Here is a 17260-nt window from a genome sequence, read left to right as displayed (position 1 = left end):
TTTAAATTTTAGTTGTATTGCAATTTTAATTGTTTAAACTTTTTTTTAGACTAGCTTGTGCACATTGGGCCCTTTTTAGTGGAAATTTGGTAGAAGCCCAATTTTGTGGGACACATGCCCTAACCCTAGGGTTTTCTTTGGTGGCCCCCACCCTAAAAAAAGGAGGACACATGGCCCTTAGGATTTGAGGAGTTGCAGCCGTCACTTTTAGAGGCTCTCATTCTCGGCAGACGAGCTTTTGCTGAAACGTTATTTTCATATAGAATTTTCTTTGAAAAAAAATGTGTATGGTAATGGATTTTGGATAAAATTTTAGAAGCACCTCTTTTCTTCTCCTTGAGAACGCATGGAGCCAGCCACCACCTTCATATNTTGGTTTTGGAAGTGAACGTTTTTCTGGATTAAAAAGCAAGCGCTGATTCAATTTATTAAGGAGCAGCTCACGGTGATAAAATTGGGGAGCACATCTTCTTTGCTCACGGTTTAATTCAATGGTGCACTTTTCATTTTCTTTAGATAAAATATTACATGCATTGGATAAAGTTGTTCACNGCTCGGCTGTTACATTAGAAGAATGAAAAGTCTCACCTTAATTTTGCCTTTATCATTTGGTTTTGTGTTATTTTTTTTATTATTGAAGTTTTAGTCCAGTTTTTTAAACAAAGGTACGCTGTAATGGGGTGATATATTTTTAGGAGCATTAATTTCTATTTAAGCGGTGGTGCAATTTTTTTTATTTGATTATTGCTGAATTTTCATTTGTTTTTCTTATGTTAATTATTAAGGAAGTTTACTTTTGTTTTGAAAGTTTAATTGCAAGCAGCTCGTCATTTTATTTTGATTGTTTCGTGTTTGAATTTATTGCTTTTCGATGATGGATGTTTTTATTTTCTTCACCAATTTGTATTTGATTTGCTGCTCCATTTACTTTAATTGGAACGCGGCATATTCAAATGCCGCTAGTTAGGCTCTTTAATTTAATGAGTCATTTTNATTTTGTTTCATTTAATATTTTCTGTTATTTTAATAGTGTTTAGTANTTTTGGTAGTGATAATTTAGNTGTCATGTTAGCTTAGGTTAGCGGGTTGGTCGTTAGCAATATTACTTTGTTTCCTTGAGATTTCTTGGACTGTTTGTATTTAATTTCTAGTTTTATTTTAATTTAATTTTCTTCGCAAAAACACTTTCAAAACCCCCCCTTTGTGTTAGACCTAATTTCTGAACCATGGTTTGGTCCTTGAGAGACGACCTATGAGTCACTTCCTAGTCTATACTGCATTTCTCGTATGCAATCAAATTTGGCATGGGCGGCGACACCCATCATGCACCAATGAATTTTCCTTGATGGGCCGTGACAGTGTAAGAGCGTCATTTAATCTCCAAATGTCCCAAATTATATTTCCAAAATTTTCCCTATAATTAATAATGCAAATAATTAGCTCAGAAAATTCAAATTAATTAAAATTAGAATTTCCGGTCAAATTAAGCACAATTAGGGAAAACGGGAAAATACCAAACATTTAAGCACAAGTCCCTGATTAATTCTAGCACAATAAACCAAGTGAAATCAATAAAATATCGACTGATCAATGTTCAAAACTGGATTGCTTGGTTTTCTTTTGCTTTTTCTTGATGTTTTAAACTTTCTTATTGATATCAAAGCATATCGAAACGTGAAACCAGCTTTTGTCAATCCAGATTTGAGTTTTGGGGGCTGGCCAAAGTGCAAACAACAAGGAAAGTATAAAATCTGCACTAAAATGATGAAAAAAGTGAGTACAACAGTGGTGGAATTCAATGGTATTGTATGTAAGGTGTAATTTATGCTTCTAGAAAACTTATTTCATCAAATAGAAGATGTTTAAAAACTTAAACAGCAGGCAAAGAGCTTGTAGCCGAAAATCAATGGTGTAGTTCCACTTTCAAGCAATTATGATGGTGTAGAAACATGACTTTGTAAAATTCGGTAAAAATGACCAAATGCATAGTAAAGGTAACTTTCAAATCACCAAATAAACTTTTAAAAATAGTGGAGCAGCACTAAAACATGCAGCAACTCCAAAACATAGGTGCAGTTATGGTTTCTGCAGAATCAAAGTGAAAAAAAAACTACACCAAAATGATAAAATTGGCTAGAAAATGGTGGTTTCAGTGGGTGATTTCAGTGGTAGTGGCTACAAGGCTCAAATGACACTTCGATCAACTTGATATCATCAAAATGGAAGTGTTCAAGCACCTAGGAAGCAAAGAAATTGACTGCAGCAAAATATGACAATTGCACTTGTAAATTTTCAAGCAAAAGTGGAAGTGAAACTGTGATGTAGTGGCTAGACTGGTGTATGGCCAAATAGACACTTGGAACAAGTTTAAAATGTCCAAATAAACTTATTCAAACAGAGAAGATGCACAAAAACATGTAAACTCACCAAATCACTGCCTTAGTTGCTTGAAATGCAGAAAAAACACATGAAATTTGCACCAGATTTGAAAAATGGCATAGAATCAATGCTGGTTGGATCAAACAACATATAAGAATGGTCCTATACACTAGATCTAGCTGGAATTTATGAGCTAGAGAAATTGAATTGACCTAAAAGACTCGGGCAAAGAACACAGGCACGGTGCAAAAGCCAAAAAAAATTTGGTAGAAACTGTGACAGTTGTTGTCTCGGTGAAACAGAAGTGGCTGCAACTCAAATATGGTGTTTGAGATTCAGCAAGACATGGTGACGCCTAACACCTCAAACATGCATAATTCCGTCAATCAACCTTGTCTCAAACAGTAAACAATGATTGATGCATGTGATGAATGCAGAGATGAATCAACAAAAAAAAAAAAAACAGAATCTGCAAATAGAGGTGAAACAACTCAACCACTGATTTGGATGTCCTAGGATTTATATGAGTTGCAATCACACTGGACATATCCGAAATCATAAAGCAAACTTGCTCGAAGTATCCAATACCAAAATTCTGGACCAAATCAGATATCACGACTCCAAACCAGAAATCACTATATTATGCAGAGGTTGCATCGGGACACATGCTGTCAAACATCGAAACTACTTTGCTCAAGGCTAGACAATTCCCCAAAGTTCTATATGATCAAACGGAGCTAGACAAAGCAGTTAACACACAACCAAAAGGATAATCACACACTGAACAGAATCAAAAGAACGTAACAGAGACAAAAAAAATTGCAAAACACGTGCACATGACTTGGACAAAACGGATCTGAAAGTAGAGGCTGGAATTAAACCAAACAACTCAAAAGCACTGATTAAAATGATGAATAAAAGCTATAGAACAGTGAAGAGTATCAATCATTCACAGAAACATAAATGCAAACCGAGACAGTGACGAAAAAAATATAACGCAATGATAGGATGAAACAGTACATGACATGAAAACAGAGTATGGAATGAAAAGAGCACTTAGCTCTTCATGCGTGGGATGAACAGTTGGCTCCTAATGCCAAATGATGGAAGCTTCCTTGCAAATCAATCACGAACAGCTCCAAAAACCAGAGGTGGCAGCGGAAAGAAGATGCAGAGTGTGGCACGGTAAGTGTTTGATGGATGCTTCAATGAAGGTGTGAGGGTGAATCAGTGAATCTCAAGCTCTGAAAGCCTTCCAAGAGGGAAGGAAGCTAGAGGAGAGGGTGCAGAAGAGGCACAAGTGTTTGAACTGTGAAAAATTATTCTAGAGAAATCTCAACAGCATTTCATTAAGTTTCAAAGTTAGCTTTTACAATGTAAGGAGACTTCCTTTTATAGATGAAGGAGTGACTCCAAAACGTGCTAAGGAAGTTATTCTAAGTGTAAAAGAAGCTTGCTAAGGAAGCTACACAGTCTGGGAAACTTGGAAGCCAAGGTACAGCCCTGCCATGTCAGCAATCCGTGTGAAGAAGATGATCCTGGGTTTCTAGCGCATGGGCACCCTTTTAAGGGGCGCTGGAGCGCCACTTGCTTCCTGGTTTCTGGTGCCTGGGCACCCTTTTAGGGGCGCTGGAGCGCCACCTGCTTCCTTTTTGGTTTCTTGATTTGCATCCTTAGTAGCCTTCCTTATTTGTATGTACATGGTTTCTCCTCTTTATTAAGAACCTACAAAACAAAGTAAAGTTTATTTAGCAAAGAGAAAGGTGCTAAGACTTTAGAAGGAAAAGATTAAGTTTGTATTCAACTTCCCTTTCATAGTCTTAGTGTAGTTAATGCTTCTTTGGATGGGAAGTCCCTTTAGGGGTTGCCATCAGACCTTTTCACAAACAGATTGTAACAGTTGCATAGCATCACTGATTTGCAATTCATTTCCACTTGTACATGTTTTAATGTTTTCTAAATCTATTCTAGCACCATTGTTAGGTTCTGTTTGTGTGTCAGCCTTGCTAAATAGCCTGTTTTTATTTGCTTGTCTTGTTGACTGTCTTGGTTTTGTCTTCCAAGTGTGACATCTGTTCTGCCATTCTTTAATTTAGCTTTTGTTTGCTTTTGTAATCTGATCTAGAGTTGTCTTGGCAATAGATCTGTTGTGGTGTCCTTGTTTGTGGTTGTCTTGTTTTGTCTCTAGTTTCTCTCTAGTTTCTGTCTTTTCCTAGCCATTTCCTTTCATGATTGAGAAGTTGTTCACTCTTTGGTTTCTGGAAATTGAAAGAGGGTTTGTGTGCTTGGTAGCATCCTCGGTGGTGGTGGTGGTCTAAAAGACTCTCCAGCCTTAAACTGCCAAGGGAGAATCTCCCTTCCAAACCCTCATTTGTGAGAAGCCTTGAGTTTTGCGAGCTTTGTTTAGACCTGAAAGCCAAATATTCTTGTTGAGTGTGTTGTAGTTTCAAGTGCTGAAATAAGTCTAGTTTTGGAATCTGAAATGTGCTAACTCTTTAGTTGTGCAATTCTATTGTTCTGATTGACATTTACAGGTACTAAAGCTGTTCAAAATCAATTTGAAGTGTGGAAGTCTAACACCAAGAGTAGATAAAGTGGTCCAAAAAGGGGCTTAGCTACCTGCATTCACTACACCAAGTTGAATAAAGGAGAATTTCTTTCTACTATGTAGTTTTTGTGGTAGACTTACGCCTGTTAGATATAGTTAACCATATTTACTTGAATATTGTGCTTAGATATCATATGGTTTAACTTTTCTTGAAAATTGAATTTGGTCCACCATGTTGCACTCATTATTATTTTTCAACTATTTGTTGAAATGATTGATCTCTTAATTGTCTTGAATGTGAGTGTTGTTTCTGAATTGATAAGATCTAGTGAATTTGTTAGATGAAATAGGAAGTTGTAAACACTGTTCTGATTGCATTCTGAACTTCATTTATGCAATAACTTGTTTAAACTACATATGCATCATATCTGATGGAATCTGCGTCACTCTTTCTGCATTGGATTAAGTACATTTTAAATCAGATTATATGGTTGTTAAAATCAGTTTAGTTCAGCTTTGAAGTACATCCATTTACATCTGGTTTAATATCAATGTTTATGTTTTTTGCTAGAATTGGTATTACTTTGTGAGTGAATAACTGATTTGTTGGAATTTAGCTTAAGTAAGCATTAGTAGGTTGTGAAGGGTGAGCTAGATCCTTGAAACAGTAGCAGCAACATCTGTGTGCAATTTTGATTTTGAAGGGAGTCTTCTTCCCTAAACTGTTTGTGTTTTGAATTGAACTGCTATTGTATAATTTGTGATTGCCTGCACTGAATGAATTATTGATGTTGGAATTCTCTGGGCTGTAGCTTGTAATTTGAGAGCAAAGAAATTCTTTGAGCTGCATTAAGTGCACGAGACAAAGTAACAGGGAAGTTCTTACTACCTATATCTTTTGTGCACTCTATTTGGCTAAGGGTGTACGTGACAACAACTTTGATTATTTGTTTTGTAGGATGGGAACCACACACTTCTTGATCTAGACCAAGAGAGTGGAAGCAACAAAGTTGAGGATGAGGAACCTGATGGATGAACCAAACTGAGAGCATGTAAATGTGGGCACAAGATTTGGACCGTAACAGCCTAGAGCAGTAGCTTAGTTTAGTTTTTTTTTTATTTTCTTTGTATTTGATGGACTTGTGTTAGCCCACTGTTACACTTAGCTTTAGTTTTGGTTTGTAAATGGCCTTTTATAAAGTCTAAGTAGATTGGAAGAGTTCTTAGTGCTCTTTCCAACTCTTAGCAACTTTAACTGTTATCTTTTTATTGTCTTTGATTTTGTGTTTCAGGTTTAGGTGTGACTTTTGTCACATTAGAGTCCGCTATTTTTTTTTTGTCTTTCAAGTTCTAGGGGTCTTAGAGTTTGTTAATTGTTTGTGAGTTGAATCTTTGATTTTAAAAGTGATTTTTGTTTAAAGGATAATTAGTTAGTAGCTTAAGGCAAATCTGGCTAAGGCAAGACTTGGTATTTAAGCAACCCTAGTGGTTCACCTCTCTTACCTGGGATTTGTCTAAAGTGGAAGCTTTTAGTCCTTTAGATTAAGAAAACTTTTAAAAGCAAAGATGTCTTGTTATAGTTCATATAGGTCTTCTTTTAGGTCTTCTTCTAGTTATATAGTCTAGATAATGTTGATGAAATGTTTACACAAGCTAGGAATTTTCCATTTTTTTGTAAAGACATAGGTGCACTAACATACCTAGCTTGGGAAAAAGAAGTTGATAAAATTGATCCTTGGTTTTATAGAGAGAGTCAATCTTATGTCCTTAGCATATATCTCTCTAAGTTAGAAGAGCATGCAAGAGAGTGGTGGGATGAATAACAATACTATGTTTGGAAAGGAAGAAAGTCACCATTCGGGATTGGTGTGAATTAAAAGCTTGCATGAGAAGAAAGTTTGTACCTTCAAGCATTAAAAGAAACCTAGAATGAATTAGAGATTGCATTGGAGAAGGAAAAATGTTTCTTGAGAGTTTAAATGATCATGGGTTTCTTAGGAGAGAATTAGAATTTGGGGCAAGACTTAAAGAGATCAAGGAAAAGCAAAGAGAAAGAGAGATAGGGAGAAAATAAGAGGAAGAAAGGAAAGAAGAAGAAAAGAGAGTGGGAGAAGAAAAAGAGAAAAGAGAAAAAGAGAGAAGAAGAAATGGTAAAAGAAGAAGAGAGGAGAGAAGAAGAAAAGAAAGAGAGAGAAGAAGAGAAAAGAAAAGAAGACAATAGAGAAGAAGAAATGAGAGAGAGGCAAGAAAGGGAAAAGAAAGAAAAGGAGGCTGATGAGTTGTTATTTCTTGAACCATATTTAGTTTATAGCACTTAAATAAACCAGGGAATTGTGTTTAATTGTCTGTTATTTCCCCGTTTTCCGAATTCTGCTTAATTTGGTCGGAAATTCGTATTTTCACTAATATGGATATTTTGAGCTGATTAAGCGTATTTTTGGTTACAGGGAAATTGTGGAAATATCATCTGGAGCATTAGGATATGGCGTGGAACATTCAAGACTCAATATTTAGTCATTTAGATTTTAATTAAAGTTTTAATTTCGTTTTCTAGAAGCCTTTGATTAGAATTAGGTGTTTTGGACCCTTTTAGGGCATTTTTGTAAAAAACCAATTGTGGGGGCCATGTGGCATCTCTTTAGGGCTGACTTGTAGTGTGTGGACCCCACCAAATGTGAAACTCTTGGTATTTGGGGTGTGAAAACCGAGCCATACAAAGGGGAGACATATAGCTCATGGTTTTTGCTTCTTTCTTCTAGGGTTTCTCTTGTTTTGAACATGCTCTCATGGTGCTTGTTTGGTGCTACGGTTTTGAGCCATTTTTAATGATATGATGCAGATTTTCTTCTTCTCTTGACTTACTCTTGGTTGTCTTAACTCATTGGTGGTGAAAATCCATTCATTCCTTCTTCCATTTGCTTGTTTTTTATGTTTGAAGCTTGAGCTTTTAAGCTTTTCTTTGCATTTCCATGGTGATTGTTGGGTTTGAGTGACTTTATATTTTCGTTTTTCCTCTCCTTTACTGCTGTTTCTCATGTTTTTCTTTGCATTTTGGTTGGTTGGTTGATGAAAATGAGGTTCTATGTGAGTTTTGGGTTAAAGAGAGCTTAAGGTGTTGTGTGGGTGTTATGGGTTTGGCTCCTTTCTTCCATATTTCAGTTTTGATGTTTGAAAATAGTTTGGAACCAGAGTTTGATGATGTTATTGGGGCTGGACATTGCTTGAGTTGAATGGTATAATGTTATTTTCGTTTTTTGCACAAGAGCTTGAAGAAATGGAAGATTGGGTTGAGTTGAAGTAGTAGTAGTGTGGGTTTATTGTCTTGAATGGAGTTGAACTTTGAAATGGGGTTTCTTGGGTGTGTGTTTTCGGTGTGAGGAAGAAGAAAGAGCTGGAAGAGTGTGTTGGAGAGTGAGAAAACCAAAATGGACAAGGAAAAGAAGAGAGAGGAGTGCATTTAAGTTTTTACCACTTTTGGGCAAACAAAAAAATATGCTTCTTGTCATCCTAGGAATGTTTCCCTTTTAAGCTTTGCTTTTGTCTCTTGTTAGCTTGTAATCTGCAGAGAATCACATGAGAATGGATGTGTTTTGTAGTTTGTTTTCCTTGCTTTNACTTTGCTTACATGGCACATTTGTTAGACCATCCAAGTATCTTNCATTTACCCATTGGTTTGAAGCACTTTTTGTAGCCATTTCTCTCTAGCTCACGTAAGTTTGGTGCCTTGGTGTGTGGGAGTCCGAATTTTGCTGCATGGGAAGAGAATAAGGCATGGTTTCATAGTGTTTGAAAGGCACATGCTTATTTCCTTGGAAAATGGTGCACATGGGATAAGAAGTCAACACATTTTGTAGCTTATTGAAGGTGGAATTTGGAGTTTGATTTTGGTGCATGGTAACTCATGGCTAAGAGGTTTCCTTAGGCCATTTGGACTTTTAATTTATTTATTAATTGCATATTGGGTCACTTAATTACTAGAAGTAAAATAGGCTTGTTAATTTCTCTTGTTTTCACTTAGTTTAATTATTAGGTTGAGTTGTTTTTATGTGTTTGAGTTAGTCTTACATTTAATTATTTTTAACTGTGTTTGCTAATTTGTTTGTAACAGTGTTTGATGTTTGAATGTTGTCTAAGGTTTTTAATAGTGTTAGCTTAATTACCATGCTAGCTTAATTTAATTCAGTCGGTCATTAGCCATATTGCAAAGTTTCCCTGAGATTTCTGAACTGTGACTGTGTGGCAACTCTGACTTGGTTAATATTAATTTTGTATTTGCACCTGCAATTGGGTATACGCTTAGTTGCCCAGTTGGTGTGACATCTTCGCTTAGTTGATGGAACTGTATGGTGTAAATCAGAGTTGATATTAACATTGCGTTCGCTTAGTTCGCAGTTATGAAGACAGATTTAACCGTCGCTTAGTCGGTTAACTCTGTTGGATTAGAGGTCCGAGTAGCAACTGTATTTTGATAATCAGTGATGGGAACATTGTGATTAGGTTAATGATTGATTGTTTTCATTCCGTGTTGATTCCATATTTTTTTACAATACTGTTTGCGTTTCCATCATTAAATTTTTGTATTTGTCGTAATTAAATTCTGTTTTCATCTGTGATTTCCCAAAACGATTTCAACCCCCCCCCCCCTCATGTTAGACTCGATTCTCGAACCGCAAAATTGGTCCTTGAGAGACGACCTAGGAGTCATTTCCTAGCACTATACTGCATTTTTAATGCACATCAAATTTGTGTGGGTTGCGACACCCATCAGAGGCAATACTACTGATAGCAACTTTGACTCCAATCATGGAACCCAATCTTAAAAGGGAAGGTTTTCAATCTTTTCCAATCATTTTTAACTCTTCCAATTTTAATTTCTCTTTCAAACCAATTGTCATTCTATATTCGATGAATAACTTTCAAACTATGGCAATTCAAATCTTGAGTTATTGTTATCTTCAAGAAAACAAGTAACTCAAGACAATATTGAATTTGGCCTTCTAACATTTTCAAAGATTACAAATCAAAATATTAGAAGTTCTTATTCTCTTGTGTTTATAGAAAATTTCTTCTTTGGATTGATATTAATTGAATATATATTTGATGCATATTGCAGATTTGTGTTTGATCCAGGAGGAAGAAAAGTGGATCTCAAAGAATAAGGCCACTTAAAGATGGCCATGCTCCCAAGACTATGTGGAGCCTCTACATAAGGCAATTGCCAGATTTGAGGACAAATCTTTTCTTTAAGAGGGAGGGTATGATGGAATCCTTCCTGACACAGTCTTCTTTTATAGTATTTTTTACATTTTATTGTACGCATAGTTTAGCTTGCAAGGAGCATGGGTCACTATAAATACCCAGCTCCTCACTTGTATTCCTTACTTTTGAGATGAATGAGAATTGAGATTTCTAAATCATAAATTAATTCTCTCTTGAAAGTCACAAGGCTAGAGAGTCCAAAGACTCCCTCTAGCCACCTTCCAAGGCACACTTCCTCACTCTCATTTTCCATTAGCACGGTGCTTCTTTCTCCACATTACATCACCATTTCCACCAATACCTTCCAAACGCATCATCAGTGGCGCCATTCATCATTAGCCACGTGTCAGTCTCTCTCCTGTGCACAACGTCACCGCGTTCTCCTTTGCCTTTCCTTCACGCAGAGCCACATCTTCATTCATTCTCGCATTTCATTTCCACATATCAGAAGCCTTCTCTGCTAGGGTTTCCTCTCGAGCTCATTTTCCTCATCTCCAACCATAGATCGACCATATCTCCTCCGTTTCCACCGGTAAGCCTATTTTCCTTCACGGATCCATACTCTTCCACCATTTCTTTGGATTTCCACCGGTCAAAAGCCTTTTCTCGCCATTTAAATCCATTTCCACCGATTGTATTTCCATTTTCTACCTTTTAAACCACTTTCCACCGATTAAAACTTCTTCTCTTCTGTTTAATCGGTTTAGATTAGGGTGTTTACTCTGTTTAGGGTTTCTAACGAGTTCATTCTCTGTGTCTAGTTTTTCTCTCAGTTTCCTTCGATTTCGTTATCGATTTAGAGATTTCAATCCTTTCCGTTGCGTCTTCTCTTTCGGAGGAAGCTTTGAGGACTTCGCGTCGAACCTATGGTCATCCTCTCGGAGCATTAGTCCATCATATACACTAATTAATATCAATTGTCTTGTGTAGAGATTCAAGACTCCTACTCCAATTCCTGAGAAGCTACTTACATTCCCAAGGAAAGTAATTGCAAAACATTTATTTAGATTATATAATAGTTCATAGTTATTAGATTTAAAATACATTAGAACATGTTGATTTATAATTATTAGACTTTGTACATTATGTGATGTATATATTGACTATTGTCCTTAATATGTATTGTTATCATATTGTTTGATATGCAGGTATGTTTTTATGATAGTCGATATCACAAAAACAGACCTACTATTAAAAAAAAATTGCAGGAGAATAGGTCGCGGTTGTGGCCAAAACTGAGGTAGAAAGCCTACCTATGGCTTCGGTTCAGCCACAACCAAGGCCAAAGGTTACACAAAAAATTAAAAAAAAAGGGTTTTGGTCGCGGTTCAAGCATGAACCGCTGTCATATCCCCAGATTATTACATCGGTTGAACCGAGGTAATAACCCATCCCCCCCCCCCCCCCCCCCTTTTTACTCTTCTTTACTACTTCGGTTTCTGAAGAACCGAAGCAGTAATCTTCAGGATATTATTGCAGTTAGAACCGCGGCCTAAAGTTCCAGACTTTTTACTTCGTCCGTATATGTCGCAATTCTAAAAGCAAGGCATATATTCAAAAACAATCATGTCGTCGTTTTCCTTAAGTCGCTGTAATCATACCATGTACTATTTGGCTTGCATTGCCTACCAGAGTGTATACTAAAATAATAATATAAATGTAAATTGTGCACAATTTTCTTTTCAAGTGTTCTAAATTAATAAAGTAAAGGTTAAATATATGTTTTAGTCCTCATATGTGTTTCTCATTTTCAATTAGGTCCTCATGTTTTTTTTTGTCCCAATTGCATCCTAATATTTGTAAATTTGAGGAATTAAGCCCTCTCCGTTTTTTTTTGTCCCAATTGCATCCTAATATTTGTAATTTGAGACAATTAAGCCCTCTCCGTTTTTTTTGTCCCAATTGCATCCTAATATTTGTAAATTTGAGACAATTAAGCCCTCTCAATTGGCCTACGATGTTAGTTCCAGTTAACGGGGAGGGCTTAATTGTCTCAAATTTACAAATATTAGGATGCAATTGGGACAAAAAAAATGATAACCTAATTGAGAATGGAGAACAAATATGAGGATTGAAACATATATTTAATCTAAGTAAACGTGATTGTTAATATTATTAATATTAATTAAGATGGTATCATATCTAACTTTCTTTACTTAACTACCTGTCAACACTATTTTTACTTTTTCCGATAACATCACAAAATCATTATAATTGAGAACAAGTGAAAAGAACTATGTAGTAGTAAGCATATTACTAGTGCGAAACCTTGTATTGATTACATAATTAATTGTTTTTAGTGAAATTATATGAGTGGATATTAATATACTAATTAACATACTCAGGTTAGTTGCATACAAATTTTTCTTTTGAAATTCGTATTACTTATTAATACAATATTAACAATTTCATATACTTTAAGACAAACATAATATTTTTGAAACAAAATAAAAAAAAATTGCTTAACTTCAGCTGTGTCTCAAATATTAGATTTAATTTATTCTTTAAAATTTAATTATTTAATAAATTTGATTTTAATTATTCAATGAATGATTTCATATTTAGAAAACTTGATATGTTAAATTTTAATTTTTTTTTTTGGCAGATTTAGAAAAAAGAAAGGAAAAGAAAAATTACAAATTAAAAAATTACAATCTAAATAGTGGCTGTAACATCAATGATAAAAGGATATGACAGCGAGGATGTTCCATACACAATCAGGGAACATTCTCATATGTTCCCATGTTAAACTAATCACACGTTAACTTTTGTTTCTATAAATTTGCGTACATGTTTAATCAACCTCTGCATATTCCTTAAGTAATTGGATGATATAATTGTAAACTGTTTATTAATTTTTGGACCATACGTCCTGCATAAAAGAAGTTGTTTATATAAGGAATTATTCTTCATAATTCTAAAAGTATTAAATTGTTAATGTATGCAAATATATAACTTATATTTTAATTATGAAGAAAAAAAAATCATAACCTTGAACATTTTACAATTTATAGTCAATTGAATTTAAATTAATTTTATTTGTATATATTTTATTTGGATAACTCAATTTAAATTGAGTGAATTGTTTTTTTATACTGTATTTTAATTATTATTAAATTAATAAAACTATTTAAATATAAAATGATTGTTAAAAATTAAAAAAATATTAACATTGTAATCATTTTATGGTCCATCTTGGTTAATGTTATTCTTTTGTCATATTTTTTAAAAACATTGTCATTTTATATTTATAAAATGTTTTCTTAATTTATGTTAAATGAGATTAACTTCAAATTATAAAATGTCATATCAAAATTAGATCTATGTAAGATAACATTAAGTCAAGTTCATTCAAAGTCGGGTTAAGATTATCTAAACCAAAATCAAGTCATGTTGACCAAAATGTACGTAAAGTAGAGTCAAGTAGATTCAGATCCAGTCCAGGTCGTGTACAGTTGGTCTAAATCCAAGTATAATTAAGTTAATTTGAATCGAGATCAAGCAAAGTAGCCTAACTTACATCAAGCTAATTTGATCCGAGCATAAGTTGAGAAAACCCACAATCAATCAAGTCAGGATAAGTCTATATTCATACAAATTAAGGTTGATCCTTGGTTAATGGAGTTGGGTTAGATCTAGGCCAATCCTAACATGATCAAGACCACATCTGGCTTAACCCATTCAAAATCATGTTAAATTGGATCGAACCAAGTTTGTCCAAGCTAAAATCAAGTCAAATAAGTTCAAACCAAGATTGAACTAAGTCGTCCAGCGTCTACGTCAAGTTAAGTTGAAACAAACAAACTTTCAATCAAGTTGTGATAATTCACCTTCATTTGGATTGAAGTCAAGCAATGAAATATCTAATTTTACTAGTATAAAATCTCAGTCTAATCAAACTAAAGTTAAACCGAGTTGAACGGAAGAATTATTGAATAAAGTCAACGTGAATCTAAATCAAAGCAGATTGTAGAAAAATATTATGTATAGCTTAATTGAGCGGGATAGAGAGAAATAGGATCAGATGTGGCTTAGTATTTGCATTTAATTTTATAACATTGTAGGTTAAAATTTATTCACTGGTATCATACTTATATGCTTTCTGTATTCATCACCGAAACCAGTGTTTTAGCATTATTTGGGCATTTTTGTAAGGTTGATCTCCAAGTGGTGGTGATGAGGGAATCCTCTTTAGCCAGCCTGATCCTGATTATGTGGGAGCATTCCTCCACGACAAATACACTAGAACTACCCAATTCATTATATTACTGTGTATTCATTTTAGGATCTGAAACTTTATATATATATATATATATATATATATTGATGGGAATGAGAATGAGCTCGTAATGCTTTCCAGCTTACACAAAAATAAATGGAGGCAGTGGATCAATGGAACGTGCAAGAGAAGTCCATATCCTAAGGTTAGGTATATATGAAAGGAGAGAAATCTTTTGGATTCCATTATTTGTGGTCCAAGCAAATAGTTTACACGTTAAGATTACGTGCGTTTTAAGCCAGGTTGTTGTATTAAATTCTTCTGTAATTTTCATTCCACAATAATTTTGAAAGAAAAGTTAGTCATAAGTTTCTAGATGATGCAACTTGCACCATAGTCTCACGTACAACAACAAAGGACAAGTATTTATGCTCTTTTGCCTATCTCCAACGTCGTATTCTTGTCTCTTTTTTCAGTCAAAGGAGGAAAAAAACGGAATAGCTAGTATCTCGGGAAATAATGAATTTTGGATACAAGCTAACATTTTCAATAAAATTAAGATAATTTTAAAAATTGTTAAAAATATTTTTAGGTTTTATATTAAATTAAAAATCTTATATTTTCTTATAGGTAATATATAGGTTTGTATTTGAAATATTTTATGAAAAAAAGTTACCCACTACAAAATTTTCTTATAATCCAAAGTCACCCTCACCACCCCGACAGAATCAAATTATCCAAGTACCCACCAAGTACACAAGAAAACAGATACACTTGTGAATCTATCTATAAATCTTAGTTTTTGAGTCAAAGCAGTAATAAATGCACATTTGAGGTGGAAAAGAAGTCAACTCACACACACACAGAGAAGAGAATTAAAAGAAAATTTTCATTGTATTTACAAAAAATCCATTGTAAGAGTAAAAAAAAGAATACTGGTACTGTAGTAAGAAAAAGAATCACAGTGACAACAAAGGAACGCGTATTTGCCAGACTTTAATGTCACAGTCCAAACCTGCACTGTAAACCAGATAAGACCTATGATCCTGATCAGGACCACCAGTGTTGGAGTCAACAGCCATAGCCAAACACTTCACGGGTCGTCGATGACTTTCCAACAGCGCCAAACACGAATAACCCTTCCCAGTCTCTTTCCTCCATACCCTAACACTGTTATCAGCTGATCCACTACACACCAAATCCGCCATCACCGCCAAACAAAGTATCGCCTTCGTGTGTCCCCTTAAAGCCCCCACCACCGCCATATTATTATCATCACTTTCCCACACTAAAATTGATCTGTCACACGCGCCAGAATACAGCACCGACCCATCTGCGCTAAGCGCCAAAGCGTTAACTGCAGATTTGTGCTTCTCTAACGTTCTCACAAGCGAATGCTTTTTCTCACCCTCACGCTTCTTCCACATCTTTATCTTTGTGTCGGCGGAGCCCGTGTAGACGGCGCCGTCATTCGACAAAACCAAGGAGTTAATCGCGTCCTCGTGCGCATTTTGTATGGACTCCAAACATTTGAAGTCCGAGGTTCGCCAGATTTTGAACGTCCTGTCCCAAGAAGCGGAGTACAGGAGGAAGCCGTCGTGGGAGAGCGCGAGGGTGGAAACGGCGTCCACGTGATGCACCCACGTGCGCTTTTTGTGGCGGCGCACCTTAACGTAGTTCTTGGAGGAGAATAGCTTGGAGAAACGGTCGTGGAGCGTGGGAAGCGTGGCGATGCACTTGGTGGGTTGGTGGGCTTTCCAGACTCTGATTTTGTGATCTTGATGTGCGGTGAAGAGTGTCTCGTGGTATACGATGAGAGACTTGACGGGCGCGTTGGTGGTTGCAACTACAACAACGTTGGTGTTGGTGTTGGTGCTGGTATCGGATTGGAGGGTGAAAGGGTCTCTGCTGCATGTTTTGACCTCCCCGCTGGAGGCGGCGCTGTAGAGGAGTTTGCCGTGGAGGGCGAGGGAGGAGATTGGGGAGGAGTGGATTTTGACGGTGGATTGAGGTTGTTGTTGGGGGTGGTGCGGTTGTTGTGGGGTGAGGAAACTTAGTGAAGGGACTGAAGGAAGACTTGGCTGTGAATGGAGAGAAGAAGAGGTTGATGATTCTGAATGGAAGTGATCGTAGGATTTTTGTTGTTGTTGCTGCTGTTTCTGTGAGTGGCAACACATGGGATGTTGAAGAAGTCCCATTTTGGTTTGTGTTATGTGGGAAGTTTTGAGGGTTTTATAGAGGCATGTTAACGTTAGCAATTTAAGGGAGACTAACGGTGCATGTTAGCAGTTTGGAATTAGGCATTACTGAGGACCAATTGTTGTCCCTTTGTCCCCTTCAGAGTCTAATCACTTGTTTACTTCCATGCTTGGTTGGGTCCAACTTTTGTTTTCTCAAAAATAATTGTCTATATGAAAGAACTTTCCTTAGCTTTTTGTATTTTAATTAAAAGTTACAATAAATTCTTATATTTAGATTACTGATGGAATCCCTCTTGGCACAATCCTTTTTCATGTATTTTTTTACATTTTATTGTATTTGTAGCCTAGCGTGAAAGGAGCTTGGGTCACTATAAATAGCCAGTCTTTCATTGTATTCCTTACTTTTGAGATTAATGAGAATAGAATTTTCTAAATTCAGAAACTATTCTCTTTCGAAAGTCATAGGCTAGAGAGTCCAAAGACTCCCTCTAGCCACCTTCCAGCACACTACCTCATTCTTCCATTTTCCATTTTTACCATTGTGTTGTCTCTCTCATCATCAGCGTACATCACCACCATTACTCTGCGTCAGACCAGTGGCCTCACTGCACCTAAGGCACGCGTCAGTGTCATCAGCCACATCATTTTTTTCAT

At 35.8% G+C, this 17260-nt stretch overlaps 1 protein-coding gene across 1 annotated transcript; it reads right to left on the bottom strand.

The window, feature by feature from the left end:
* Positions 1-15280: 15280 nt before the first annotated feature.
* LOC106754695 (protein JINGUBANG) lies at positions 15281-16603 on the bottom strand. Its single transcript, XM_014636752.2, has one exon. It carries the CDS (start codon positions 16601-16603, stop codon positions 15365-15367), a length of 1239 nt encoding a protein of 412 aa, XP_014492238.1. The 3' UTR covers positions 15281-15364.
* Positions 16604-17260: the final 657 nt, after the last annotated feature.

This window comes from Vigna radiata, unplaced genomic scaffold (genome assembly GCF_000741045.1).
Source record: "Vigna radiata var. radiata cultivar VC1973A unplaced genomic scaffold, Vradiata_ver6 scaffold_207, whole genome shotgun sequence".
NCBI classification, from domain to species: domain Eukaryota; kingdom Viridiplantae; phylum Streptophyta; class Magnoliopsida; order Fabales; family Fabaceae; genus Vigna; species Vigna radiata.
The sequence above is the reverse complement of the archived record's forward strand: the minus strand, read 5'-3'. Positions and strand labels throughout refer to the sequence as shown.